Raw genomic sequence first — 27,643 nt, forward strand, 5'->3', positions numbered from 1 at the left:
CCCTTTTTATTTGTGTGCCACAAGGAAAAACTGTTAAAACTCTGTTACCTTTTAAAAAGCGTCTCCATTTATCAGCCTCTCTGTAGTTTAAGGTCTTTACCCTACTGAGATTTATTTTGATTAACAGTCTTCTGAAATTCATTGTATGTAAATAAATTTAAGTCAGCAAGCTTAAATAAACATTTCATTTAAGTTCTTTCCTAATAATAAACTTTGGATGAAATCCTTAAAAAGAATAATCTTGCTCTGGAAAAGAAAAGGGTAGACTGTTCTTGATCTAAATATTTTATAAATTCAAAGATTTTGGCAATTTGGTTTCAATCAGATTTTTTCCCCCATCATCCTAGTTTGTTTCAATATTTTAATGTAAGTGAAATATCTACATATGCACATTCACATTTTCATTTAATTAAGCAAGAATAAATAATATCTCCTGGCATTTTTTAACAGTTGGAATGCACATCCAGACCTGTTGACTTGTAGGCAAGATAGCAAGCCACATCTCAAGTTTCATCTTTGTACTGCTCTATAGCTTCGTCTTCTAAGGTTATAAACCTCCATATTTCCCATCTGATCCACTAGCCACTACAAATTCAGCTTACAGCAAATACTTATTTTGTATGTCTTCTTACACCTAATGAGGCACCGACTGCAGCCAAATGGATATGTAGTTTTTTAAATGCACTGCTAACTGGTACTTTCTCTTGGCAACTCCTGCAAAAAAATGCAGTAAATTGAACTTACTGGGATGTATTAAATGCATTAAGGTAAGTTAATTATTGGATAAATGGGGCCTGACACAGTTGCTGATACAGCATATTTCTTTTGTTTAAACCTACATATTTGGCAGTTGTGAATGTTCACAAAAGATTATTTATAGAAAATGCTGTTATACTAGGTTTCTCCTTCCATCTTTCCTGAAGGGCTACTTACTCGAAAACCAATTTAGTTTAACTCATTTTCTGCTACTTAATTCCTCTGGAACACTGCAGATTCTTAGCAGTTCTTCCACACAGCAAACAGACTGCCACTGAGGGTGCCAAAGACCCACGTGCAACATCAGCACGTTCCTACTGGCTCTTGCCTTAAAATTTGTAACGTAAATCATTCTTTAAAAGACCAGTAAAAGCTTCCAGCTCTTATGCAAATACTACTTTACAAGCTCCTAAGTTCTGTTAGCAAGGTCCTCTGTTCATTGCCATAACTACCCCAAATGTGGTAAAACTGCATAGGGGATTAGATTTACCTTTTTTTCCCCCCCCTTGCTGAAGTACAGCGCTGTAACTGTATATTTATGCTGACGGGGTGACAGATGAGCCTTGGACTGCCTGTCTAACATTTCTGATTGGGCCTGGTCAAAAAAAACTTTAACATAGGCCATTCAAAATTAAACAAACCCAAAAGGTTTAAGAAGATGCATCCCTTTTGCTTGAGACTTCATCAGTGAAGCGTGGTAGGTGCACCTAAACAAGACTGCATCTATAGGATTCCCCAATCACTATAGGCGAAGTGCATTCGTGGTAGTCTGGTTTAAAATCAACGGGCAAAGTTCTGCCAGGGCTTTGCCATAAAGAGCAAACTCTGTAGAAGTATTTCTTTAGGCCTCCCATGAATGATCCTGTATTTTTTGGTACTAGTCTTTCTTGTGCTATCAAAGGTGCTTCTAGATTTTCAATTCAATCCTAGTGAAGGAAACAATTACAGACGTTTGAGTTGGAAGCTAACGGCACCCACGTTTTGACTTGCTATACCAATGAGTCTGTTTAAGTCTCTCTTCCTTCCCCCAAGGCTGTTTCAAAGACTTACTAGAAGCTATACAGAATATGAAGGTTTATTTCAAAAGAATACATTTGCAAGAATACACATAAATGCACTCAATGTAACAGTACCTTCTGCAAAAATAGGTTACATAATACCCAGTAATGAAAGAACAATCTTATTTCTCTACAAATTAGAAAGCAGAGATAATAGCCTGAACAACCTTCAAAATGGAGGTTATAGTTGTGTATGTTGTGATAAGTAGCTAACTTTAAAGCAAGACACCACAGAGCTAATGTTGGTAAATCAAACTACTAGCACACAGCTGGAAACTATTCTTTTATACAGGATTAACAAATATTTTGGTTCCAATTTGTTTTTACACAGCTCTAGTGCCTCAGGGAAAATGCTTATCAAAGATACACAAAAACTATCCAAAATTACAACGTAACTATTAAAATGCCTCCAAAATTGAGAGGAAAGTAATCATGTTAAATTAAAAAAATTTAACCAGGACTTCCAGACAAGATTTCCTGTTTTTAATCAGAGAAAGTTTACAAGAGATTTCAATAAGTTATCTTGAAACCGAGCAGCTGTAGATCTTAGAATCTTCGTGGAGGTCCACCTTTAAATGGCTTAAATCCTGAGCCACTTCCCCTCTGCATGGAATTGCCTGTGATCTGTACAACTCTATTAATTGGTGAAGAGTTACTGGAAACAAAGGTTTTAAAAAAGCGTTAAGTTACGGTAAGTATCTAAACTCCTGGTGTACAGGCAAGAACAGTGTTACTTCTCATATCACCAACTCAGTCTCAGAAGAGACTTGAAACCATGCAAGGAAAGAGACTTCGCAAGAAGTCCCTCGCTTCTGTGCAGCTGAACGATGCTGCCACTGGCAATGCAACAACGTGGAGCCATGCGCTGGCACAGAAAGATGGGTTTGTATGTTCTGCAGCAACAGCCCATCCCCAGAAAGTCATGCTGCTTGCACCGAGACTACTATACTGCCCAAGCAACCAAAGCTTTGAGAGCTCAGTAGGGAACTGCAAGGAAGGAGTACTTTTTGTACCTTGTATGGGGAGACATCATGCCACCTCCTCCACGGCCATCTCCCATTCTCCTCGTGTCATGATACCCGCTTCCTTGAGAACTAGGTCCATGCCATTCTTTTCTTGGTCCAGTTTCACGACTATGGCGTTCAACAACATGTCTGTCCTCATTATAGTGCTAGAAAGAAAGTGACAGTCATTTTCGGAATGAAAGGTATATTTCGCTATCAACAGGAAACGAGCGTTTCAAGAAAGTTAAGCTTACAGCTTAGTTATATACAAAAGTCGAGCATCTTTTAAGACTTCCGTCAGCCAACCCATGCTTACAAGAATCCTGTTAAAAATAACTCTAGATAACAAAAAGGAACTAATTCCCAATAATGACTGCATGGGTATGCAAGGAGTGAAGTTCCACAAACTCATACTTTACTCCTAATTCTGCCCCGATCTCACGTAATCACGGACAAGTATCTTCTATATAGTTACAGAAAGAGAAACACTGTTTGGTTTTGGGTTGGTTTTTTTTTTTTAGATGCTTAAGGATCTAGTAGCACGGAGCATTTAGTCTGTGGACTTTAAAGACAAGTCTTATTGAAGGTTTTTCTCTCAGTAGCACATTACAGATTACAATGACAAACTGCACTGGCAGTGTAAGGTTGGTCCTGAAAACACAGGATGACAACAAATTCTTTAAAGCCTAATCAGGAACTCATTTAGGTATTGTTCTGGTCTACCTCAAAGATGCTAGACCTAAAAAGAATTGGGCACGTTTTCTGCAATTTCTTGGCTTATTCAAAAACCCGACAAAAAAGAACCTTTAAAATAAAGAAAAGTAACTTGAAAATAGTCAGAATGCTCGCTAATGATTTATGGATGCTATATGGTCATTTATCCAGTGTGATTTTGCATTCTCCAGTCTCTCACTCATGCACACAAACACGAAGAGATGACTCACTTGTCCTCCACCTCTTTCTCCCATCACGCCTCGTTCTCCTTCCCTGCTTCCATACCCAGAAGCACTGCTTCGGCTACCAGGAGGTGCACCTCTCACGTGTCCAGACACTTCTCTTCCCGATCGATCTGGCCTCTCGCCTCTGTAAAAATTGCTTTTATCAAAATTTTGGTTTCAGTATAATAGAATTGGTACCAAATCACAGCACATGTAGACTTCAAAGATTCCTTTTTGTTTTTCAGGTTCCTAGCAACTTACAGTTAGCTTCTTAGAAACATTCTTTTAGATCTATGTGGCTCTCTAAATTATTAAAGCTTACACGTTATTTGTTTCCATCTGCATTCTTGCACAAAAGCCTCCTTACTGTATGTTGCTACGTGTGAGTAAGAATATTGTTGGGAGTCAGCATCAAGTTTACAGATGAGGCTTAGCATTTGTGACAAAGCACACACAATGTTTTTCCAATGCTTTTCGAAAGCGCCTCTGCCATTCTTTCAGAGGGGGTCTGTCCTCTCTTTACACATTGGTTCTTGAGGAGTTGCTACTATGGATAAATTCTACAGGAATCAATACCTTGACTAGCCTGTTGGTTAGCCAGCAAATTTACCTGCCATCCCGTTTGTCTGTGCTTATGCTTCCCTCACTCTTCCAATTTGTTTGCCTAGGGGGATTTGAACCAGTCTCTCTTGGATGTCGACCATGTGGTATTTCAGGTCTGTCATGAATTATCACCGTTCTTCTTTCGTCTCGGTCTCCTCGCACTTCTCGTCTGTCTGTATCTCGAAGTTCACTTCTTGGTTGTGGCGGTTCATTTCTTCTGGACTCACTGAAGTTCTTCGGATATCTCTCAAACCCTGGCTCTTCTCTTCGTCCTGTTGGGCGAGACTTTTTTGCTTCGCCTTGATTTACAAAACGTTCTCGCCTAAGTTGTAGAAGTAGGAAAAAGTCATTTGCTTGTCTCTCAGCTTCCCATTTCTCTGCACATGTAAGCACATGTGTGAGAAGACAAAAATATTATGCATCTTTACACTACATGTTTATTACTATATACGTGATATGTATCTCAAAGATCCTTCCCATGTCAAATTATATTTATTTCTACAATTGAAATTTTGAGCTTGAGTTCTTACAGCCATTCTAACATTTCTTTATGTGTTTATCTGTTCACATTTTGGTCACTATAATTTAAGCAGTTGTAGGGCCTCCCTTTTTGCCTAGTATGAAGCAGAGGGAAAGCTAGATTTCTTGAGTCAGCTAGAAAATATAATTCTAGTTCACTGCAGCATAAAAGTAGAAGTCCAGAAGCTACAATTATGTGGTCTTAATGGTTAATGAAGATGTTTAATGGAAACATGAAGTTCGATCTGTAACCAGCATTTCCTGCACAGTTGTGCGGACCCTGATGAATGTGACTCGTGCAAGTAATGTTCTTAACTCTCATTGAATCAGTTGCTTTTGGCTTTCCTTCTCAAGGACATGGGTTACCAAGTAGGACAGATCTAATCCAGTGGAACCCACTTATGACTAGATATGAGAGAGGAATAATCACAAAAATTATTTTGAAATGTCACCCAAAAGAGACCACCAGGCAGCTAATTTAAAGTCCTCAGAGAAAAGCAGACTGAATTCCATGATATACATGGCCAGTCCTGAAGACACAAGAAGTTTCAGGACACTACTGCAATTCTCTTGCATCAGAACTGTGTAAAGCACTACTTTAAGTTTTGAATAGTTAAGAGTGAAATCCACAGTAAAGCTGGCAGGCAAATACCTGCCATATTATCTAAACTTACCTATCAAAAGATGATGACGGAACAGAAGAACCTTCTGGATATCGTCCCCGTTCTCTGTGATCAAAATCATTAAATCTGTTCTGCTGGCGACTATAATCTGAACCATGACTAAAACGTGCATCTGTATCAAGAGCCATCTTCTTATTCTCATTCCAGTACGGGTCATCTCTCCTTTAAGCAAAACAAATGAACCCTCATGAGCTACATGTATCCAAACCAAAGCCTAATATGCAGAAAATTGTGAAGAGTTGGTTGTCCGTTTTGAAGATGCTCATTTGACCTTTGAAAGCCACTAACAAAGGTAGACTCTCTAAACAGTAATCAATAAAATCATTTAAGAAAAAAAACCAAACACACCCCACTGTTTGAAGTGAAAATAAAGAGACAAAGTATCAATAAAATATGTAATAAAATCTAAGCAATAGTACACAATGTTGGGCAGTTACCAAAAAACCCAAAACAACAAACCACCAAACACAACCCAAAATCCCAACAAAACCATCACGGTAGCAAAATTTTGCCTTGAAAATAGCCTTCTAGAGAAAAAAAACTGCCTTCTAGAAGAAAAAACCCAAAACCAGAACACCCACAAATCAGACCAGCTTTCTCAGGAAAGAATAGCGTAGGAGATGTCACAGCCTTGCTCACTAGAAACATTGAGGTACAGAGTCTCTATGGTAAGAACGTGAGATACTGAAGTGTATAATCACTAGCCTTGACAAATGAAGCTGTTTATTCCTCTGATGAAGAAATATTAGTGTTCTGCTACTGTATCTACCATAACAACTTACACTTACCTTCCATTGTACCACCAGTACGTCAATTTTATGGCTAAGATCTCAGTCCTATTCTTATAATCAAATAAAGATCAAAGCCAGTTCAATTCATGTGGCTTAGACAGCAAATGATAAGTGTCACCAGCTTCAGTAAAAATTCAAGCCATCCCGTTGACTTCCTGAACCACCCATTTACTAGAAATGTGGATTCTTAACATAGAAGCTAGAAATTTCAACCATTATGGCAGAAGAACAGCTTTTCTCAGCAAATGCCAAATTGCGCTATGCTCTTTTCATACACTAAGAATTAACGCATGGGATGCTTCTCTTATTTCAAAACTCTCTCCTACAGATAAGGTATGTTTCATGCTTGGCATAAACTGATGTCAAAACCAAACAAATACAAAATATTGTATTTGTACATCAAAATATTGATGTCAAAACCAAAGAAATACAAAAGCAACCAAATACAAACCAAAACAAATCTAGATCTTCTGTGAAGACCTGTTTTAGGTACAAATGCATTTTCAAGTCTGACACAAAGCCAGTAGCTGTTTCTTTTTACTAAGCGCTGTAAAACAATGGTTTGAGAATTAGGTTACCTGTGATCTACATCACGTGGACGTTTCAAAGAATTCCTCTTCTCCTGTTCATAACGAAGTTGCTGCTGTTGTCGACGAAGTTCCTCCCTTTCACGAGCAATACGCTCTGCTTCTTTTCGACGTTCCTACCACGAAAGGAAGGGTGAATAAACACAACAAACGAAACAGCTCTTTATTGGATACCTATAGAACTGTTAGCAACCATATGAAATTAATACTTGGTAGTTTTCTATTAAAGGCTATCTGACACAATTCATCCTTGGATAGCATCTAAGATTAAAGAGCATAAGGAGTACTTCTCTAAAAAAGTAGGCAACAGATCTGGAGAAGCTATTGGCTGTTACATAGCAGTATCTCCAGGCAATTTCTTGTATTGCTACTGTATTTGTTGCCCAGAAACACATCTCATTAACTTTGCGGTGACATTCTCTGGGAAAAATCTACTAAAATTATGGAAGACTGGTACAGACAATATGATCTGCTGAACTGCAGTTTTAGAGACAGATGTGCATAGCCACTGCATAAACCAGTAGCAAGAATTTGCCATCAAATCACTCACAAGTCAAGCAAACCAGAGAAAGATTACTGTTGTTGTACGTTGTGGATTATGTAAGGTTTGGTTAGTTCTTTTTGGCCAGGGTAGAAGGGTGAAGAGAAAAATTCGCCGCAAGTGCAAACTGGGTTATACTCCAAAATGATATGCACTACAGTCCAAAATATAAATATACACACCTGTTCAATACGAACACGCTCTCTTTCCAAACGCTCCCGTTCCATCCTTTCCCTCTCTAGTTTTTGCCTTTCGATTTCTAATCGTTCCCTTTCTCTCTGCAAGCATTCTTCTCGTTCATGCATTATTCGTATGCGTTCTCTCTCACGACGCTATTTCTTTCCCCAAAAAAAAAGAAAAAAAAAAAAAAAAAAAAAGAGGTAGCAGAAACTCATCTGAAAAAGATTTCTCAACCAAAACTAATACCACAGTTAGTTAGTGCCTATTAGTCTGTGCCACTAATAGGCACAGACATTAAAAAACACTATTTGGGAGTAAGCTGTTGACAGAGGTCCTGGTATCAGAAGTCTACTCCTTTTAGCCCCAAGTAGCCAAACTGCTTTTAGCATATTCTACAGCACCATTTAAGCAGACAACAGATACTAGGAAAAGTTATACCAAGAATCATTATTCTTGAGGTATTTTCTACATTGCTAAGCTGTTGTTATTGTCTGCAAGGTGACAAAGAATATGATTTGGATCTTAAAAATACTTGCTATTTTAGCTTTTGCCCTCTTCAAGCTAACAAAAAATTTACTGTTTTCTGTCCAAAAGTAAGACAGAATAACATGACCACTCTGACTCGCACAGGTTAAGTGTGCTTGTCAACAGCTTAATTTTGCTTTTTTCTTCCCACCTCCTATAGTACAGCTTACAAAGAGCAGGAAAGGCATTTTCTCCTTTAGGCTTTATGCTTGCTGGGAATTCCTTGGGAAATCCAGCTCACAACACAACTCATTTAACTATCCTTTGCAAACTTTTTGGCCATATGAAAACAGCAGAATAGAACAGTGTAGCCATTTGGTCCTTTTATTTAAAGGGACAAAATTGTATTACGTTTGAGTCGTCACTTAAATATACAACAGTTCTCCCTTTAAAGACAAACAAACAACCAACCCCCGAAACACTATTTTTGGCCACATCTCCTAGTCAACGTCTCATCTTTTCAAAAAGAAAACTGGTATGCAGTAACATTTATGAGATACAACCCCCCCCCCGCCCCGTACAACAAACACTAAGCTATGTGCGTACAGATATGGCTATCAAAAGATTAGACAAAACTTTTGGAGTCTGTTAATCCATATAAAGATACTGTTAGGTAGAGTCCCAGACTTTAACATCTGAGAAAAAGGCTTGACAGAATGCATTCTAATTAGATTTCTAAATATAGTATCTGATCAATAATGTATAAAATAGCCTTTAGCAAAAAGTTGAATTACTACCTTCGGAGTTCAACAGCTCGTCGTATTCTTTCCAATCGAACCATGTGTTCTCGCAATCTCTGTTCCTTCATCTTTTCAAAAGGCAAGATATCCTTTCTACCCCTGTATTCCCTGAATTTCACTTTATCTTGAATAATACGCTCTTTGTTCCTCAATATCTGTGGCTATAGATAGAGATTACAATGGTTATTTCAGAAGTCTCATTCATTTAGGGAGATTTCTGGATGCTACGTTCAAGTATCATTAACTACTTAGCTATCCCAAAGCATACAAAGCTGCCATCTAAGCTTAACAGTTTGTAATAGTTTATTGACTCTTCAGTGCAAATATCAACTGTAAGGTAGTATCAAATCTATAGATACTTACTTTATCAAACCTTCCCCTTCTAACTGTCCTAGTGTGGCCTTGGTCTCCTTTTGTTTGGTCTAAAACTACAACTTGACCTGGGCTTTTACCACCTAGTGAAGGGGGGAGAAAAAAAAGAAAGAAAGAGAAAGAAAAAAAAAAAGTTTAACACACACACATAGCCCTATTTGACAACTACAGATTTTCCTTGGTGAAATTTCTAAATCTCTAAATTGAACTGTTACTGGTAGCAGAAGCATACCAGCACATGTCTGTAATTAAGTAGTAATATAAAATATGGAAGCTTTAACATCAGCTCTAAAGTAATTGATGTTATTGGAGTCTAAAAAGAGCAAGTGTTTAATTATCTGGCTTCTGGTAAGAGCAAGAACATGCCCCCAAAACAAGTCAGACACACAGATTCAACAGGAGGAAACATGGCTATGTTGCATACTTATTCTTTTCTTTTCTTCATTTTTTTTAGTGGATTCTTGATTAGGGCCACTTGTTCCATTATCACTCTTCTCATCTTTACCTTCTGTTTTCTTGGCTTCTTTACTTTCTTTTTTTTCAGATTTCTCAGATTTCTTTTCTTCTTTTTTGGTTGATGGAGTTCTTGTTAGGAAAGAAACACACAAATGCAATGAGAAAAATTCAACTTTAAGGATTTTCACAACTTCAGAAGACATGTGAAATGTCTTACTTGCTGGCTTTATCACTTGATGCAGTCTTCTTATCTCCCATGCTTCTACCCGAACCAGACTTCTCATCGCTTTCCTTCTTCAACTCCTTTTTTGAGGGATCACCTTTCACCTATATTTTTTTTGAAAAGCAAATAGGTTAATGTAGATTCTTCCACAAGATGGTCTATTTGGGGATTTTTTTTTTTCATCTGATTAAACCTACTTTCTCAACAGAAATTTGTTGTCCGTGCAGCTCTGTTCGATGAAGGTGTGCAATGCATCGAGCCACTTCTGTACTAGAAGACATTGTTACTATGCCGTAACATTTTGCCCCTGGGCTTCGTGCATTTGTGACCACCTTTGCACCAAGCACCTACGTAAACAGGTAAAATTCGGGTTTTGAGAGTGACATTTCTAGTAAGGAAGCAATGGCATTCCAATAATATTTTTACCCTGGTATATAAAACTCAAAACGAACAAAATCACCCCAACAACAACAAAAAAACCACCCCACCAGAGAGACTGACACTCGAAGTCTTCAAAAGTGTATGATTCCATAGGAAGTTCCAGCTTAGAGAACTTTATCCCAACCTTCCCATCAAGGCATATTAATGCTTACATCCTGTTTTGACCAGTCACAACCTCATGCACATTATCTAAATGCTTCTTTTAACAGTTACCGTCAAAATTCATTCACAGAACCACCACTGATCTTAATTTGATGGTTCAACCCTGACAGATGAACGCCTCCCAAAAAGTCAGCAGCTGCCAATTAAAGGCGAGAAGGTATAAACATTATTATGTAGTAACTTAATAAGGGAGCCAGTTCTTCAAAGGCATCTAGAAAATGTGTCAATTAAACAACCTTAGCAACCAGCTCTTTGACACCTGCTTCTTGAGAAAGCATTACGCTTTGTGTTCCTGCTCCTTGCTAGAATTTCTGTAACTACTGGAGCCAGTCTTCGTGACATAGTCATGCTTTAATGCAACTATTTTATCTTTGTAGCAGCCTGTAATGGTACAGACCTTTAGAAATTAATATTTCCCAATTAATTTAAAACTGGGAAGCCTAGGAAATACAGGTATCAAGCATCTTTACAGCAAAAACAGCCAAAGAATTTGAAGCTTTAACAAAATATACTCTCAGCTTTCAACACTTGTGAAGGCATTAAATAAAATCCCCTACTAAATTTATTCAGAAAATCAGATATCCAATAATCAGTACACATCCTTGATATTCACAGTGCTAAGGTTCGAACTAGTTCCCAAGATGCATTAACATAACTGCCCCAGCTTATACAAACACTAGGAATTCACACAGTTATCAGCAACTCCTGTGGGAAAATGAGAACAACTGCAACAAAAACTGTTTTCAGAAGACTGCTTAGCTTATCTGGATTCTGCATTGTTCTATGGCATTTGTATGTTAAATAAAACCAAAATCCAGGAAAACAGGCTTAGTTTAAGTAGGCCATAAAAAAATTCATTAAGTCATTAAAAGAGTCCCTAAAAGAACAGACACTAACTCTCACTTTTTTTTAGCTATTTTTCCCATTCATAAGCCCTCAGAACACATTTTCAGAACAGCCTCCCAAAGCAGCCAGTTCTATAAAGACAGACTGTATTACAATTTTACCAGTTAGCACATTATCTTACACTCATAGTTAAATACAGTTGCTGCAAAAGAACATAGCCACCGTTATATAATTTTAAAAAACATTTTTTAAAGCCAGTCCTGACCAGTCATATTTGCGACATTGCTCTTGCATCCATCTTACCTCAACAGGAAGAAAAAATTTATATAAAATTACAATATGGTTCTTCCTGTAGGCAGGTACTCTTACTTTAGATGCTGAAAGTATTGTGCTTTTTAGATGACACTGGTTAGACGTTTCATCTCAGACACTGATTTAAATCAAGTATTACTCAATTTCTGTAATTGAATAGAGGAGGAAGAGACACACACAACACACATGGTATCACACCCCATGAAATACCTTTCCATATTTGCCAAAGAGATTTTTCAAGTCAGCAGCTTTTGTGTTGGAAGACAGTCCGCTAACCCACAGGTTTCTAGTTGAACTTCCACTGCTACCACTAACACTGCTTGCACTTCCTGCAATAAGTTTTACAAAACAGCCAAAAAATTAAGGAGACAAAGGCATCATGAATATTGAACTAAACTGTTGCTGAAAAGAGAAACTTAGCCCGTTACCTTTAAGTAACTGTTTATCCGGTTACCTTTCTTGAAAAGACTTCTATATAAAAAAAATATAGGCCATAAGATTTCATTCGTTTACCCATGTATCGAGACCAACAGCTTGGCTAACTCACACCCAAACGACAGAGCTAGAAAAATCACACAATTCTTCGTTAAAGGCATGCTTTACCCCTCATTTGGGTATGTGCATTTAGCTTCAAATTCTGGTTCTTATCAATAACTTCCATCCAAGACAATTTTTGAGCACCCAGTGTTCCTTCTTCATCAGTACCTCTTTACACTACTCACATTACCAAAGAGACAGCAGAAAGGTAAATAGAGGAGGCTTAGTTAATCCTAGCCTCCAGAATAACGTGCTCAATTTTCACAACTTTGTGAAGTATCTGCCCTCCATCCAGAGCAGCTTTTAAAAAATACTGCTGCATGTAGAACTGGATACAACCCACCGAAATGATTTCCCGCATACTAAGGAAAACACCAAAGAAAAGCCAGAAACACATTATGTGCCTTAAACACCAACACCACCCCCCCCCCCCCCCCCCCCGGTAGCCATTTTTGCAACAACACAGGACTAAGAACTCAAGAGATTCACATAATCTTATTCCCAACAAGTTTTAGTCTTATTTAGTTCAGCTTGTTGTTGTTTGCTGCTAAATGCATGACATGGTTTTGAGTATGTTAAAATGTAGCCAGCCATACAGGCAAGATCAGAACTGGATCTCCAGCTAAAGAGCTGGAAACTCTGGTAGACGCAAAATTTTAAAAGGCAATTTAACCACCTTGAGGAAAAAGGGTAGGTTTTCTTCTTTAATAGGTCAAGATGAACCAAGAGCAAAAGGCAACAAATCTCAGTTACCATCAATCTAGGATTATCTCGATAATCCTAGATATCTTGATAAACCATGATACGCTTCGAATATCATTAAATATCATTAAGGAGCCACTATGCTGGCTTCAGCTATGTATTTTAAAACAGCCTTGACAGTTACTATTACAGGTGTCATATATGCCACATGAAAGCAGATTTGTCGTATTCTCATTTAATTTCATTGTAAGCATATAACTATAACAAACAGACATGCATCTGCAGAAGACTGAATTATGTCTGTCACCAAAATTTCTCCTCAGAAATTCATTTATCAGGTAAAGTTCCATTCATCCATTAGTGATATGCAAGAGATTCTGTGACAAAGGTTTTTGGCAGAGAGCTAGCAGGCAAAATAAGGAGACACATGAGCTTATACAAATGCATTTGTTCAACTATGTAGCATCAGTATAACTGGTGACATTAACGTGCTCTTGAGCTCCACTCTGAATTTGTAATCGTAATACGGGGTTTTATGGTAACATACGGAAACTCCAAGGTAGGCACGTAGGTGCGACTTTAATGCACTCAACAGCCCCAAGTGCAATTTTGCTAGCTGGCATCTCAGCTGTTATACTTGGTTCAGAGTTTGCTCTATTTAAAAATGAGCTAGAACTCAAAAGAAGACAAAAAAATTCATTGGCATTATGTTGAAATACTTGACATTATTTTTTGCTTGTACTGTGTATAACATCAACCCAAATCGTTGTATGTAAGTTACAGCGGGCTTATCTGCAAATTACACCTTCTCATCAAAACAAAGACTTGGGAAACGTTAAGTGGAATTTGCTCCCAAAGGTATTTTGAAATAGGAGAATATCTTTTCACCAAGTCTTTAGAATAAGTATTTTTGATCTTACAAGGAATCAGGCATAAGGAGGAAAAAAAAATAGAGATACACATACGTATAAATAATGACTACTGTAACTCTAGCATAATTTACTACAGATGAATGAGTTCAATTATACAAGCCATTTTAGTTTGTAGCAAGCAACTTCTCAAACAGGAAACCATTTAGTTCAAGACAATACTACCTTAATTTGCAATAGTTACCTTTATCATCCTTTGAAGTTGTCTTGCTTTCTTTAGATTCCTTAGTAGAGCTAGAGAAGCAAATCAAAAATCAGAAGAAAATTGAAAACACAGAATTTGGTAAGTGTTGCATTTTACACTACTAATACTAATAGACAAGTTAACATTTCAAAAAATAAAAATAAAAAAGGGCTAGACTGTATATTTGAACAAATGATTCCCTTATGGATTCTTGCACTGATTTTCCCCAAGATGCCTGAAGATCTAGATTTTCTGACAACTCTATTCAGTGGATATATGGCAATCTTCTCCAGATTTCAGGACGGGGACTTGACTTCATTTTGTGTTCTTAGAACTGATAGCTGTTCATTACCATCATCACAAGGACATTTAAAAAAATCGTCAATTTGCAAAAAATAAATAAATGCTGACAATTCGACAATGCAATCAGTAGGACATAGTGTCTATACGAAGATCTTGAATTTTAAAAAGTAACTTATGGCGGTCAAAAAAATCTATAGGCAGGAGCATAGGATACTAATTACAAGATTCTTGCTGCTACCCCCTTAATGTAGAGTGATCTTATTGAATGCTGGTACTCAGTATCGTAAAGAACTGACATAGAAAAACAAACCTCTTTGCTTGACCAGAGGCCCCAGTAGACGAGGGACCTTTCTTCAAAGTATCCTTTTCTTTGTCTCCAGATTCTGCTTTCTTTGAACTTTCTCTGGCTTCCTTCTTGACAGGATCACCCTTCAGGCAGTCTTCCTTCTTACCATCTTTATGGTTCTCAGTCATCTCATAGTCCTTGCTTTCCTTCTCCAGGCTCTGTGAAATGGTATCCTGCCCATCCTTTGGCTTACTTGCTTCAGAATCTGTAATTTTCACATTTTTACCTGTTTCTAGGAGGTCATCACCATCAAAATCCAGAGTGATGGCATCTTCAGCCTGGATTGTAACCGATATGTTATCATCCTCAGCTTCTTTCACAGAGGTGTTAGCTTCCATCTCTTCGTGAGTCGTGTGATCAGCCTCAGCTAGGCTTTCTTCTGAAGGAAGAGGTTTAGATACTTCTTGTGTACCATCACCAGAACCTGCTTTATCTAAGAGGATTTAACAGGAATAAATACGGCAAAACAAGAAGTTTAAACAATTTCATATGCATAGCTAGAATAGGACCTAGAAAATACAAAGCCAGTTATTAGCACTGATGGAAGGTTAGAAAAAAACACAAGGTGTATTAACACAAATATAAATCCTTTACCCAGGATCACTTATTCTTCATGGCAAAACACATTTTCTAGAGACAAATACCAAAACATTAGGAGGGAGAATATGGTTCCATCCTGGAGATACCCGTTCTTCATAAGAAGTATCCATTTTCCAGTTTACGATTTAGCCTTCCAGAAGAAAATAGTTGCTTTGGACGCTCACAGTTTGATTTAATCGGTCTTTGAATCTTCCTGGTTCTAGGACTTCAAGCCTTCCCAAATCCGAAAGAATTACAGTCTTGGAGAATTCCAGCCAGTCTTCCACGCTGGTGTTCCCTTTTGCAGTTGTTTGGCAGTCAAGTTAGTTGTACAAGGCTGCTGCAGAACAGACGAGCGAGCTTTAATCCAGAGTTCGTAGACAAATGGTTCTCTGTCTTCATCCACTGGACAGATTTTCCATCTCAGTCCCACATCGGCATCTCCAACCGTATTCTTGGATTTGGCAGATGAGACACTTCAGCCATAGGGTCCCTCGTAAATATGGAGTCTGTAGTTTTATCCTGTAACTTCAGTAACGTGTTTATTCCACCTTGTGTGAAGTGATGGTGTTCCATGTCCTTTCTAGTCCACAATACGGAGAATCCTTCAGACTTCTGTCCTGGAAGTCTTTTTGCCCAAATGCATTCCATTCCTTCTATAGTTTCACTAATGAGCACAGCTTGAAAAAAAAGGTAGCCACTCCACAGGTTTCCAAACCCTTGTTTTACCATCCTACATACAACTGGTATTTCTACGTGACAGTAAGTCAAGCATATGACGGTCCATACAGTCGTTGGGTGCTCAAGTTCAGTGTAAGCGTGTATCATTTCACTCAATTAACCATCAGTTACTGCAGTGCAAGTTGGAAGCTTTTGCATCAAGACTTACCGTATGTTAAAATCAGAGTCCTTGAATACTATGGGGTTTTTTCATTAAGAATCATAGTATTACAACTATATTATACATCCACCACAGTAACTGATAAGTACTGTAATCAACTCTCTTAAGAGTAAAATAACTCTTAGGAGCGAAATAAACCCACTGACTGCAATGATTCCAGGTGCCGAACTTAGTAAGGAGACAACTGATACTTAGTACTGGAGACAAGCCTAGTATTAGTAAAGAGATTGAATATTACAAGAGAAAGTTGCCTGCTCTACCAGACTAAAGACCTCTGAACTCTATTAAACTTTAAACATACCTTTCTCATTTTCTTCATCTTCACCATCCTGCAAGAAAAGGAAGTCAAGACTAAATGTCTCCTGCTTTAAAACTTTAAGAACAGTTCATATTTTCCACAGAATTTCTATTGTATAAAGGCAAATTAATGAACTGAAAATTGTTTCCAAAGAAAAGATGATCTAGAAGCCTGTGCACCTCCCTTGTCAAATCACTGAAAATTTGTACGAAGCTTCACTGGTACCTATCCGCAACACTTGCGGTTTGCAGTTGGTTGGAACATGCAGCTATTTTCTTCCCCTTCCCTCCCCCCTCCGCCTTAACTCAACAGGACGTTTCTAAACTGTCCCATGCCTCACTAAAGCCTTCAGAACGGATGTTACACTGCCAATTACTACTTCAATGAAATGCAAGCAAGCCGTAGCTTTAAAAGCTTAGGACAGAAGTCAGAAACTAGGCAGACTTCCTCCACCAAGTACTTAAAAAAGCAACTGTGATTTCAATAGGTATTTACTTATTTATCATTAACCTCACTGAGCAAGACATGCTGTATGAGATGTCCCTTTTCAGACATCAATTCCATGTAACTCAGAATGAATTTCTGAATTTGAAGACATTACAGATGTTAGCATCAACAACAACTAAAACCCCCACAACCCCAAACAACCAGCGTCCCCCCGGCAAACATTCTCCAAAGGCAAATTTCTACATTGAAAGAGGAGTACTAAACTCTGTTATAGGCTGTATATATTATGTTAGCATTTGGCATAGCCCTCTGAAGCACCGAAAACTATTCCTCGCTAGGTCTATGCACTGAATACTCCCAAATTATAGACAGGAATTTACATTTAAATAGGACACCTTATTTGGAAATCACAATCATCTACATTATAATAAAAATATGAAAACTTCCCATACTGTTTACCTTTACTGTATTACATCATCTGACTCAAAGACGCATGCTGGAACAAAAAGTCAGTCTAAAGCGATCTTCTCCAACTAAACAGACATGAAAATCAGCTTAACAGAACTTAATTGGAACTTACGTGGACAGTTGGAAAAGTGTAATCTTCCATATCTTGACCTTCATTTTCCTATGAGAACACAAAAGGGACTTGCTCAGCATACTATTTGTAAGACACTTAAACATTCAGAGAGACAAGAGATTCATTAAACTCAGAAAACATTTCAGTTAAGTGGATAACACACTCAATAAGGTGATCATCAACGAACAGTTCTCATGACTTGCAACTTTCAGTTCAGCGTTCAGATTACGTATGTCACTAGTAGTAGCAGAGAAAAGGACCGCTTAGAACTCTGTATGGACTGTGGTAGAATTTTATCAATGCCACATTTGTTTCAGGACTATTCAAACACAAGTCAAGGAGAACAGAAAGAAGGAAGTACCAAATTATCTTCTGGAGATAAGCAAGACAAACTGAAAATCTAGTTCTGACTTCCTAGTACCACAGACACCCTAAGAAAAATGTATATTTTGCTGATAAAAATGCATGTAAAATACAACAAAGTACCTGACTTTCAGAATCCTTTTCTGCATCTTCTGTCATCTCTGCTGGCTCCAGATCATGGTATCTTTTCTTTTCTGCAGATGGTAGCTCTTTAGAATTCAGGTTCTCATCTTCAACAGATTCTTTAAAGTCCTTTAATTCATCATTTCCGTCTTGATCACTCGCGTCTTGAGTCTCCAATTCACTTTCCTTTTGGTGTGAACAACAAATACTTGGCATAACTAAGGGTAATAGCTATATTCTGAAAAATGTACTGCTAGAATCACTGTTTCTGCAAAATACCACATCACATCCATTAAAAAAAATGCATAGCGTGTTTAAAAAACCCCACACCTTCGCACCCTTAGGCATCACAGCTGTGAACAGAGTAAAAACAATGCCCCAAATTTCCACATAAATTAGCACAAAGACAATTGAAGCTTTTTTGGTAAATAAACCCAAACATTTAACTTAAATATAAACTGGGAAAAAAAATGTACATACTTTTATTACCTTGACAAAGGAATCATCTTCAACTGAAACTTCACCAGTTAATTCATCAGCTTCCTGCTTTTTACCTGAAATGACAGGATATGCTTATGACTAGGGCTGCTATGTAGAGCAGACTTTCTTTCAATAGCGATTATGCGTTAGGCCTTAGTTTATCTGAAGTGTTCACTATAATATAGTGTATTTAAAACAGTATTTTTAAGGTGAGGTGAAAAAAAGGTCAGCTGAGTGAGCACAAACCATCAATGCTGCTGCACAAACAGGCAGTCACATCCAAGTTAGTGATTTTAACACCAATCCTTCTACTTGGAGTGATAATGGAATTCAGGAGAACATTACAGTGTACATTTCTAGAATTACTGGAGCTACCTAGACTTTATGACTTAAGACTTTGAAAAGCCTGACTTTATAGGGTAATTAGCATCACTGAGCAATTTAGGGTCGAAGGGACCTCTAAAGGCCATCTAGTCCACCCGACCTCCTGCTCAAAAGCAGAGGTAAGTTCCCAGTGTGATCAGATTGCTCAGGGCTTCACCTAGCTGTGGTTTTGAGTATCCACAAGTACGGCAATTGCACAGCCTCTCCAAGTCACCTTTTTCAGTGCTTATGATGACTAGAGGGAACAATCAGAAGAATTGTCAGGTGAAACACTTGGGTTTTCTACACATTCTTTACTGTACTACGGGCATGTTCTGTTAGGAATTCTGTTCTTCCAACACACGCACACTTTTCGCTAATAAAGATGGCTTTGTGGAAATGACGACTAGACATGGTTCCCTTTGGAACCCATTGAATTTCCTTCATCTTCTGCAAAAACAAGACCAAAGAACAGTAGATATAAATATCTCCACACAAACACACCCTTTGTAGGGCATTCTGTCTCTCTGATTCATTCTATCAAAGATTAGCCTATGTGATATTTTTCAGTAGCTCAAGGTACAAAAGCAGTTCTGTTAGGAAGCGGCTTTACTATCTCCTCCTGAAACTCAGTGTCAATTCAAGATGCAAATGAGATGGCAGTCATGATCAGCATTTAATGCTTTATTTTTTGACATCACATCTTCCCTCATCCCTTCATCCTCTAATGAATGGCTAAATCAATTCTATAGATATTCAAAAGCAATAGAAAGGAAAAACCTAAGCCGAAGTTTGATGCCGTATACACATTTTTGTTACCTGGAACAGCCAATTTTTGTCAGCAATAAATTTCCATAGTCTTTCTTACACAGTTCTTAAGTCGCATGTCAAAGCTGGAAACTGCTCAACTACCGAGCAAGAAGAGGGACTACCGTTTTGTTTTTACTTAGATTCCAGTTGGTTTTACTCATTCCACTGAAAGGCGACACTGACAGTACTCCTATACGCAGCAGATTGTTGGTTGGAGTTCAGACGCGCACTCTAGTCTCCAGGAAAAGACACATGGCAGAAGTTATTTCTACAACTGCAGAACATGAGATCTAAACATTCAGATCTAAATGCACAGAGATCTTGCCGCTGATTTCACTTTACTTAAAGCAAAACATTCCTGGTTTGTATCTGTAATGCAATAGATTTGTAAGATTTTGGTGCAAAAAGCCAGCAGCGTGGGCATACTTCGGGAAGCTAGCTTTCCTCAGAAGGAGTGCACTCACACTGGAAAGGACAGATTTTGGTATGCATCACAGCTGATGCCTGAAAGCAAGACTAACCCAAATTTTGTATTAGTATTTTAGCGTTCTGCAACAGAATCTACAGCCACGGGTATCACCAATATAAGTAAAAAGCAGCGAGACAGCAAGGATTTCTGCACACAGTCAACTGTTTTCTGGTTCACCCCTCTCACATTTCAGTTCTTTAGTTTGCTAAACCTAAAAGTCCAAGCTTTTCCTGCATCCCATATCCAGCTAAGCATACACAGAGACAGGCAAACACGCACAGCAGATGCTAGACATATTTAGCAACTACCTAGCATGTACTGTTATGAAAGCTACTTAAATTCATTCCTTCACCTGAGGAAATCTGGCAGGTGAACTAGAGCCCAGACTTTATAGGGAATAAAAAAATTGACAAAGCACCTCAAGTTAGTCCCATCACTCTGCAATGGCATCTAGAGAACTTTATTTTACTGACATGTCTTCATCAAGAAGAAGTTATACCTTTCAGTAATGAAGCTGTCCATCCTTTTGTTTGCTGCTAAATTAAGCCAGACAGGAATACATGTTTTCATTAGCCTTCACTAGTCTGTCTGTCTTTGCAATACGACCCATTTACTCTGAGTACCAGAGGTATTCCAAGGCATAAGGAGAGCTGAACAATGACCTTCATTTTTCAGCTTCAAGCCAGAAAGTGGAAGGAAGTTTGCTTTCCCTCTCAGGTCTGTGTTTCGGGTTACTTTGATCTGGTTGGAGTCACATTGCTCTGAAGTGGCACTTCAGAGTTCATGGTTCTGATACGGATAGTTTTCCTGTGGTGGTACACTACCAAAAAGGCAGCAGCCACAAAAATTCAAAACTTTTCCACACTGATACTCATCCACAACAGGCTACTGAAAGGCAAATGTGGCTCAAATTTCATAAAATTTAAGTTAGATTGCAACCAACACCTTTCAGAAACTGACTGTTTCTGTGAATTTATTCAAGACCAGTATCACTTTGAGGAAAGTAACTGGGATTAAAAGGCATTTAACAATTGCGGTCAGAAGAGCTGGACCTTCTGCAGACAACAGGCACAGCAGGTCTCAAGTCATACAAGTTGTCAACAACAAGATAAAATTTACGTACAGGTTTATCCATGCAGTGGCTACAGAAAATGCCAGTGGTGTAAGCAGCCCTCACCACAGATCTGGGTGCCTAACACCACAAATACTCTTTTACCTTGTGGAATGATGACGCTCCTTTATCAGCCATGCTCAATCCTTTTTCTGGCAATGAGTACACACCAGAAAATTGCAACAGACTATTTACAAAGAGAATGAATATTCTCCTTAGAAGTAAGTCGAAGACTTAGAACATCTTTAAAATGTTGGTTTAACATTATGCAGGTTTAGCTTTCATCTCATTTACAAGCCTTGCAGTCCCATAAGCTTGTTCTACCTATTCACGGTCTTCTACACGAGACATTCAGGCTGCCTGAGTGTATACAGAATTATAGAAGAGTGTATTTCTGACAAGTCTTAAGCAAACTAGACAGCTGCATCTCATGCAGAAGCAGAGTGACACAACGTAAAATTTTGGAAGAACGAGTGTTTGCATTTCTTCTGGTATTCCTGCTAAAACCCCCAGCAGGATTCTGTCATATCTGATACTAAAGATTCATGAAAAACATGGGATAGGAGGCAAAAAGGAGGAAGGGGGGAAAAAAAAAAATATCTTTACAGTGGACTAAACTCTTCATAGCATTACTTAGTTAAGAGGTCTGCTGCAATTTGAAGAGTATCATTTGCCACGATATTAACAAAAGTAAATTATCCTGTAACTTTTCTGTATTCTTAAATAATCTTGTTGCCCTGTGGTATCATTTAAGTCTTCCACAGTGTCTGCAGGATACTGCTTTTAGTCATTCATCATTTTTATAAAGGATGTACTTTGCAAAGTCAGATACTCTCTAGAGAATCGCCGACTTGCTCGTAAGATTTGCCATAATTTTTTATCACATGATTAAACATTTGTAACACTTTCTAGTGCAGCTCATTAGAGATATCACTCACCCCCACCTTAATCAAATTACTTAGGAAGTATTGGTGAGATTACTTCTTCCTATCTGAGGGCACTCGGAAGCCTTACCTACAGTTTGTTGTACACCATTGGTATCTCACTTCAATAAGGCATGATATAACATAACTTAAATGATGAAAACAACTTTACAATATTTAAAATAACCACCTATGCAAAGTGTTTCTAGGGTTCAGTCTGCATGTTATTTTTTAAGTGTTGATTACAACTTATAAATTTCTACTATCAATACTGAGCTCAGGTATTTTCGCTCAATAACTCCCTCCCTCCAAAGAAAGGTTCTTTTCTATATATCATCTACTCATTAACATTCAAGAAGAAAGTCTAGTTTAAAAGGCATGTTCTCTTTACAAATAACTTACATGTATCTTTCCTCGAAAGAGGAGAATCTATTCGCTTCCTTATAATGCACTCTATCTTGCGTAAAACACTTGAGAAAGAGGAGGGTCTCAACAATTGGCTTAATCTTGACAGAAATACTTCTAAGTTTGCAGGGATATATAGAGTGATTGAACACTACTGGTCAGACACCTAGAAATAATAATAAATTAACAAACCTACTTTGTGAGTCAATTAAGACAGACATGCCTGGTAACATTAGAGCCCTAATTAGCTGTGCAACAGCACTATGTGCAAGGGCACCCCTCCCAAGAACGTTCGGAGAAGTCACTTTTCAAACTTTACAATTTTATTCAGCAACTACAAAGCAGATCAACAGAACCAGCCACTGAGAAGCAGTAACAAAGCAGCTACCTGCCTGCCCTAAAAAATAAAAGAATTTTAAAAAGCAGGTCAACAAAGCTCAGGAACAAGATTCATTTAGAAAATTTATTCTGAAAAATATTTATTTAGAAAATATTGGAAACTCAGGTTACTCAAGATTAAAATCAAGGCATTTGTAGTAGCACCCTGCAGAGTATGTCACGTATGCAACACGGCCGTAAGACACCTATTTTCAGCGCAGTTGAGAATCCCTGTCTTTCTCCAGCAATAGTTCACTGGGCAGGAGAACTCTGAGCTATCTCTGGGCAAGCTAGCTCCACAGCAGCGCTTCAGAAATCACATCACAGAACTATGTTAATGGATGTTAACAACTCAGAAGAAAAAATAATGAACTGTCAGTTCATTAAAACAGTTATTTTAATATTCCTGAAGGACAGATGCCATTACGAGAGGTTATCAACTGTTGATAAACTTCAACCTAGGTTGATTTTTTAAGTAACTAAACAAAGCAGTCAAAATTATTTGGGCAACAGTATAAGCCAGCTTATTATTATTGTTTCTTGATCTAAGAAACAGTATTGTCAAATTGGGAATTCAGTTGGAAACTAGAGGGTACTTAAGACACAAAGTGTCTTAGACCTTAGAAACTCAAAGAGCAGCAAATAAACATCTTCGATCACATTAATACTTTGAGGTTAAAATTGATTAGCCTAGAATCTGTTCTTCATCCACTTGGCAGAAAAGGTTTCAATCACCAAGTCATGATGTATCAATATGCTACAATATTTTTGACTGCACAAAGCTCAAAGGAATGTTCACATCAGAAACATCTGAAAAATATGTCAAACTAGCAGTAAAATAACTTCCTCTGGATAGCAGAATAAGCAGCAGAATGTTCAGGCTTGAAAAGAACAGCTTTTTCTGAAAACTGTCATCTTTGTACAAAAAGAAAAATTTGCCCATAGCTACTAAATTCCAGGGTGGAGAGGCACAGCTGAGGCAATTAAAGATGGAGCACTTTGTATTTTTTCCATCTTTAAGCTTTCACACTTTAATTGGCAAAACCAACTGATCTCACCTCTATAGCTCTTCTGATTAACTGTTCTGCAGTTCTTCTTTACCCCAAATACTTAATTAAATTAGCTTCTGGAAAAAGCTTTAGAATTTTATTAACTTTGCATACAGGATTGACCAAGGATTCTTGTTGGATTACAGAATCCTTCTGCAAGCACTCTTTAAGTCATGATGCAGAATCCTCCACCTATACACTTTCCCCATGAAGATCCGCATGGCTCCCTCTGTGTTACCTCAATTTTGGGCAAGTCCGTAAATGCCCTGTCTTAAATATGACTCCTTTTTCATACAATAGCTTATGCTGCAGAACTTGGTACAGGTCAGTGGCAAGGTACTGTTTGTTTTAAGAGAGGAAGAAGGTCTACATTCAACTAGTTTACTCAAGGCCTTATTCTTCCACTCATAGTGTTTCATAGATGTTTCTTCCCTCTCTCATATCAAGTTGGTTGTGTATCATCGTTTTCAAAAGCTTGTCACAGTCCAGTAAAAACCTGCAGCATACACTCAGTTGATAAATGAATTTGTCAGGCCATTACAAAATCCTGTTCTGTTAAAGTTAAGTCCCACCCTTAACCCCATTCCTATTCATCTCCATTTTTGTCAACATACACAGAAAAAAAAGCAATGAGAGAGAAAACAAATATATCACTCACACACACACTCTTCCCCCTCTAATTCAGCTTGTGTCGATATCCGGATCAAGTTTTTCTAACAGACAGTGCTAGGGAACTAGACATCTCACTTTTCCACAGACCTCAAGAGTTGTAGTAAAACTAGCTACAAAAGACAGTCAAATCTAAAACTGAGAGCTATCTGACATAGTTTGTGATTTTTCAGAAGGGAAACCTCCTTCCTCCCTCCCATCCACCTCTCCCTGGCTGCTGTGAGGAGGTTTATCCATTCCTCCCACACCCTGGCCTTTTCTGAGGTTGTACTTGCTCTGTAACGCCACTGACTATCTAATATTCCTACCCTCCTCTGTACAGCAATAATAGCATAGGGAAAAAAATACTATAGGACTAGTAGTGCCATTAATTTTACTGCTGGACTGCAGCAAAACAATTAAAAGGTCCATTAGTATTAGTCTGAAGCTGTGGGGTGGAGGGGAAGCATTAGCAAAAGGCCTAGACCAAAATCAGTGAAGGAGGCAACACAACTCATAGCAAAGAGCATGTAAAAGCACAAGGAGGATCAAGATAGTTAATTCTAAACCAAAACTCAGTCCTACTGAACCCAGTCGATGGGCGTGCACCTCCCACAGGCCTTCGAAAGTTTTGTAGTGACACATTAGGGAATGCATTTTTGAAGTACTAAATTTCCAAAACTTGGAAGTTTTGAGGGATATTTTCTGTTTACTAGCAAAATATTTCAGCAGAAAGCACCACAGAGGGAGATAACATCAGAATCAGCAGCTAACACATACAAGGAATAGTTAAAAAGAAAGAATATATTCTTTCTTACAGTTAGACGTAAACCAGTAAGATCAAAAAAGATTTTCCCTAGACAAATTAGTGAGTTTTTCCTTGTTCCACACTTGAAGATTAATACAGCATGAACCTCTCATACTTTTGGCACAAAATTTGCTCATAAGACTTGTAATCCAAAAAGTAATGAGAAAAAAGTGTTGAGCTTGCAAAGTGAGCAGATAAGAACTTCATGAAGGTTGCATTTTACTTTGAGCTTTACCAAGAACATAAATGCCGTAGGTACACTTTACAATTCAATTCCACAGAAGAGGTGGCAGGGAACAGCTACTGATTCAGGCAGCAGCATCGCTAGTAGGCAAACTGCCTTTGCAGAAGTCAGTTCAAGAACATTATGCACATCATGATATTAGTTTGGAGAACAGGAGGATGAAAAGCAGTAGATATGAGAAGCATTCATCACAGCAGAAAAAGTAGCTATTTAGATCTACATGAAAAAACAGGGAAGCATTTCCTTATTCAGCTCCCAAGTAGTTTTCTTAAGCATCAGTTACCTCTCCAGAGAAGGGAATAAAGTAATGTCACAGAAGAAAATGAAAACGCGCTGTGGAACAGTTTATTTCCTTACACTTCTCTAGTGTGTCAAAAGTACAGGTAAGTTATTCAAACTTTTAAGCAGATAGGTTTTATTATTAAATTCCCCATTCGCAGCACTAGACAAAAGCATGAATAATCACTTCCACCACAAAACTCAGCCTAAGACAACTGACAGTGGTATAAGATTGATCATTTCCAAAACAGGTATCTACAGCACATGTATGAACATTCTTAGCACGTATGTTTGATGAAGAATGCTATGCATAAAACAGACATTTCCTTTCCCGGTATTACTTGGTTATGGATGCTCCCAGAACAACAGAGAACAAAAACCCTAACAAAAATCTCCCAGAACCCAAACTCACAAACCAGTATTTAAATACTTATGCAAAAGAAAACAGAGCCAACATAATCACTGCCAAACAGATCAGTTTAGAAACTAAGTAATTATTTTTCACAAGAGAAAAAACAAAATCTCTTAATTAGACATTTCACTGTGAGCCTTCAGAGCCCATTTGGGAAATTCTCATTTATAAATCCCGTCTTCAGTAAAAAGCATGGTAACAAAACCGCACGACACAGTCCTCTTCAGGCAGTGACCCTAACCACTTATCATCCATCATACACTCATCACTAGCCTAGGTCCAGCACCTTCTCATGGATAAACAACCTCTTAGCTCTCCCTGTGTTGCTTTTGCACAGATACTCTTAGACACTGCAAAGATACCCAGCACCAGAGCTGCACAGCAGTCCCTACACCCACTTTGTACCTGTAACACTCCATGTTCAGGACCTCTGTTAACACAACACATTCCAAAAATCTCAACAGATCATCTACACAGCCTCAGCACACACAGCACAGGTCTCCAGGATCTGTGGGCAGTACAGCCACTACCTCAGAATACATCTTTTAACCCGATCATTTTCCATGTACATCCAGCATGCCTATACATTGCCTATACACACTGACTGAAAACAGGCGAGCGAGGCAAAGGATGCCTTACATGACAGAAGTCATAAACAGCGAAGTCCCAACTGTATCCAAACATTTCCAAGAAATTGTCTTTCTTAACCCCAGGCCTCACGGATCTCTGCAGTTGTAATGTATATCAACAGGTCTTAACCTTTGCCTTTAGTTGGTTTCTTGGTGGGTGTGTCAGCTGAAACAGTTATTTCAATATTATCTGGATCGCCCCCTTCTTCTTCAATAGCCTAAAAGAGACAAAAAATAAAATTTTTAATGGATTTCAGTGGGAAGCTGGACAATTTCACTTCAGCATAAGTCAGCGAGCCAAACTATTATTTTTTTCCATCTCAAAAGTATTCTATAAAACACTTTAGATTAAACCTTTCACTTAAAGCTGGAGGAGAGGGAGGGAACGCTAGTGATAACGGCAAGAGTTTAAGCTATTAAAATGACAGCTTATCAAGGATCGGCACATTTCTCTTTGGAAACGCCACTACGGCACCCGTGATGGCATTCAGGGCAGTACGAGAACAGGAGGGAGGGAAGCACGGAAACCCTACAGCAGGGACCCGCCCGGGGGCTCGCCCCGCCGGCCGCCCGACCAGCTCCGGCCCCCGGGGCGCCGGGCGCGCC

The 27,643-nt window shown here is 38.3% G+C and overlaps 1 protein-coding gene across 1 annotated transcript in view; it reads right to left on the reverse strand.

The window, feature by feature from the left end:
* Positions 1–1,817: 1,817 nt before the first annotated feature.
* The window catches only part of SLTM (SAFB-like, transcription modulator), a 34,559-nt gene continuing 8,733 nt past the window's right edge, over positions 1,818–27,643 (reverse strand). The window contains exons 2-22 of the mRNA XM_009885778.1: positions 27,168–27,255; positions 18,519–18,583; positions 18,030–18,215; positions 17,544–17,591; positions 16,520–16,547; positions 14,703–15,171; positions 14,090–14,139; positions 11,948–12,066; positions 10,174–10,323; positions 9,971–10,080; positions 9,722–9,882; positions 9,289–9,380; positions 8,923–9,080; positions 8,537–8,549; positions 7,663–7,812; positions 6,931–7,055; positions 5,553–5,723; positions 4,367–4,681; positions 3,763–3,901; positions 2,828–2,985; positions 1,818–2,469 (exon numbers count right to left, since the gene is read on the reverse strand). Of these exons, the coding sequence (XP_009884080.1) occupies positions 2,361–2,469; positions 2,828–2,985; positions 3,763–3,901; positions 4,367–4,681; positions 5,553–5,723; positions 6,931–7,055; positions 7,663–7,812; positions 8,537–8,549; positions 8,923–9,080; positions 9,289–9,380; positions 9,722–9,882; positions 9,971–10,080; positions 10,174–10,323; positions 11,948–12,066; positions 14,090–14,139; positions 14,703–15,171; positions 16,520–16,547; positions 17,544–17,591; positions 18,030–18,215; positions 18,519–18,583; positions 27,168–27,255 (2,904 nt within the window). The 3' untranslated portion in view covers positions 1,818–2,360. The remainder of the gene's footprint in view (positions 2,470–2,827; positions 2,986–3,762; positions 3,902–4,366; positions 4,682–5,552; positions 5,724–6,930; positions 7,056–7,662; positions 7,813–8,536; positions 8,550–8,922; positions 9,081–9,288; positions 9,381–9,721; positions 9,883–9,970; positions 10,081–10,173; positions 10,324–11,947; positions 12,067–14,089; positions 14,140–14,702; positions 15,172–16,519; positions 16,548–17,543; positions 17,592–18,029; positions 18,216–18,518; positions 18,584–27,167; positions 27,256–27,643) is intronic.

The sequence above is a fragment of the Charadrius vociferus genome, unplaced genomic scaffold (genome assembly GCF_000708025.1).
Source record: "Charadrius vociferus isolate BGI_N301 unplaced genomic scaffold, ASM70802v2 scaffold325, whole genome shotgun sequence".
NCBI lineage: Eukaryota > Metazoa > Chordata > Aves > Charadriiformes > Charadriidae > Charadrius > Charadrius vociferus.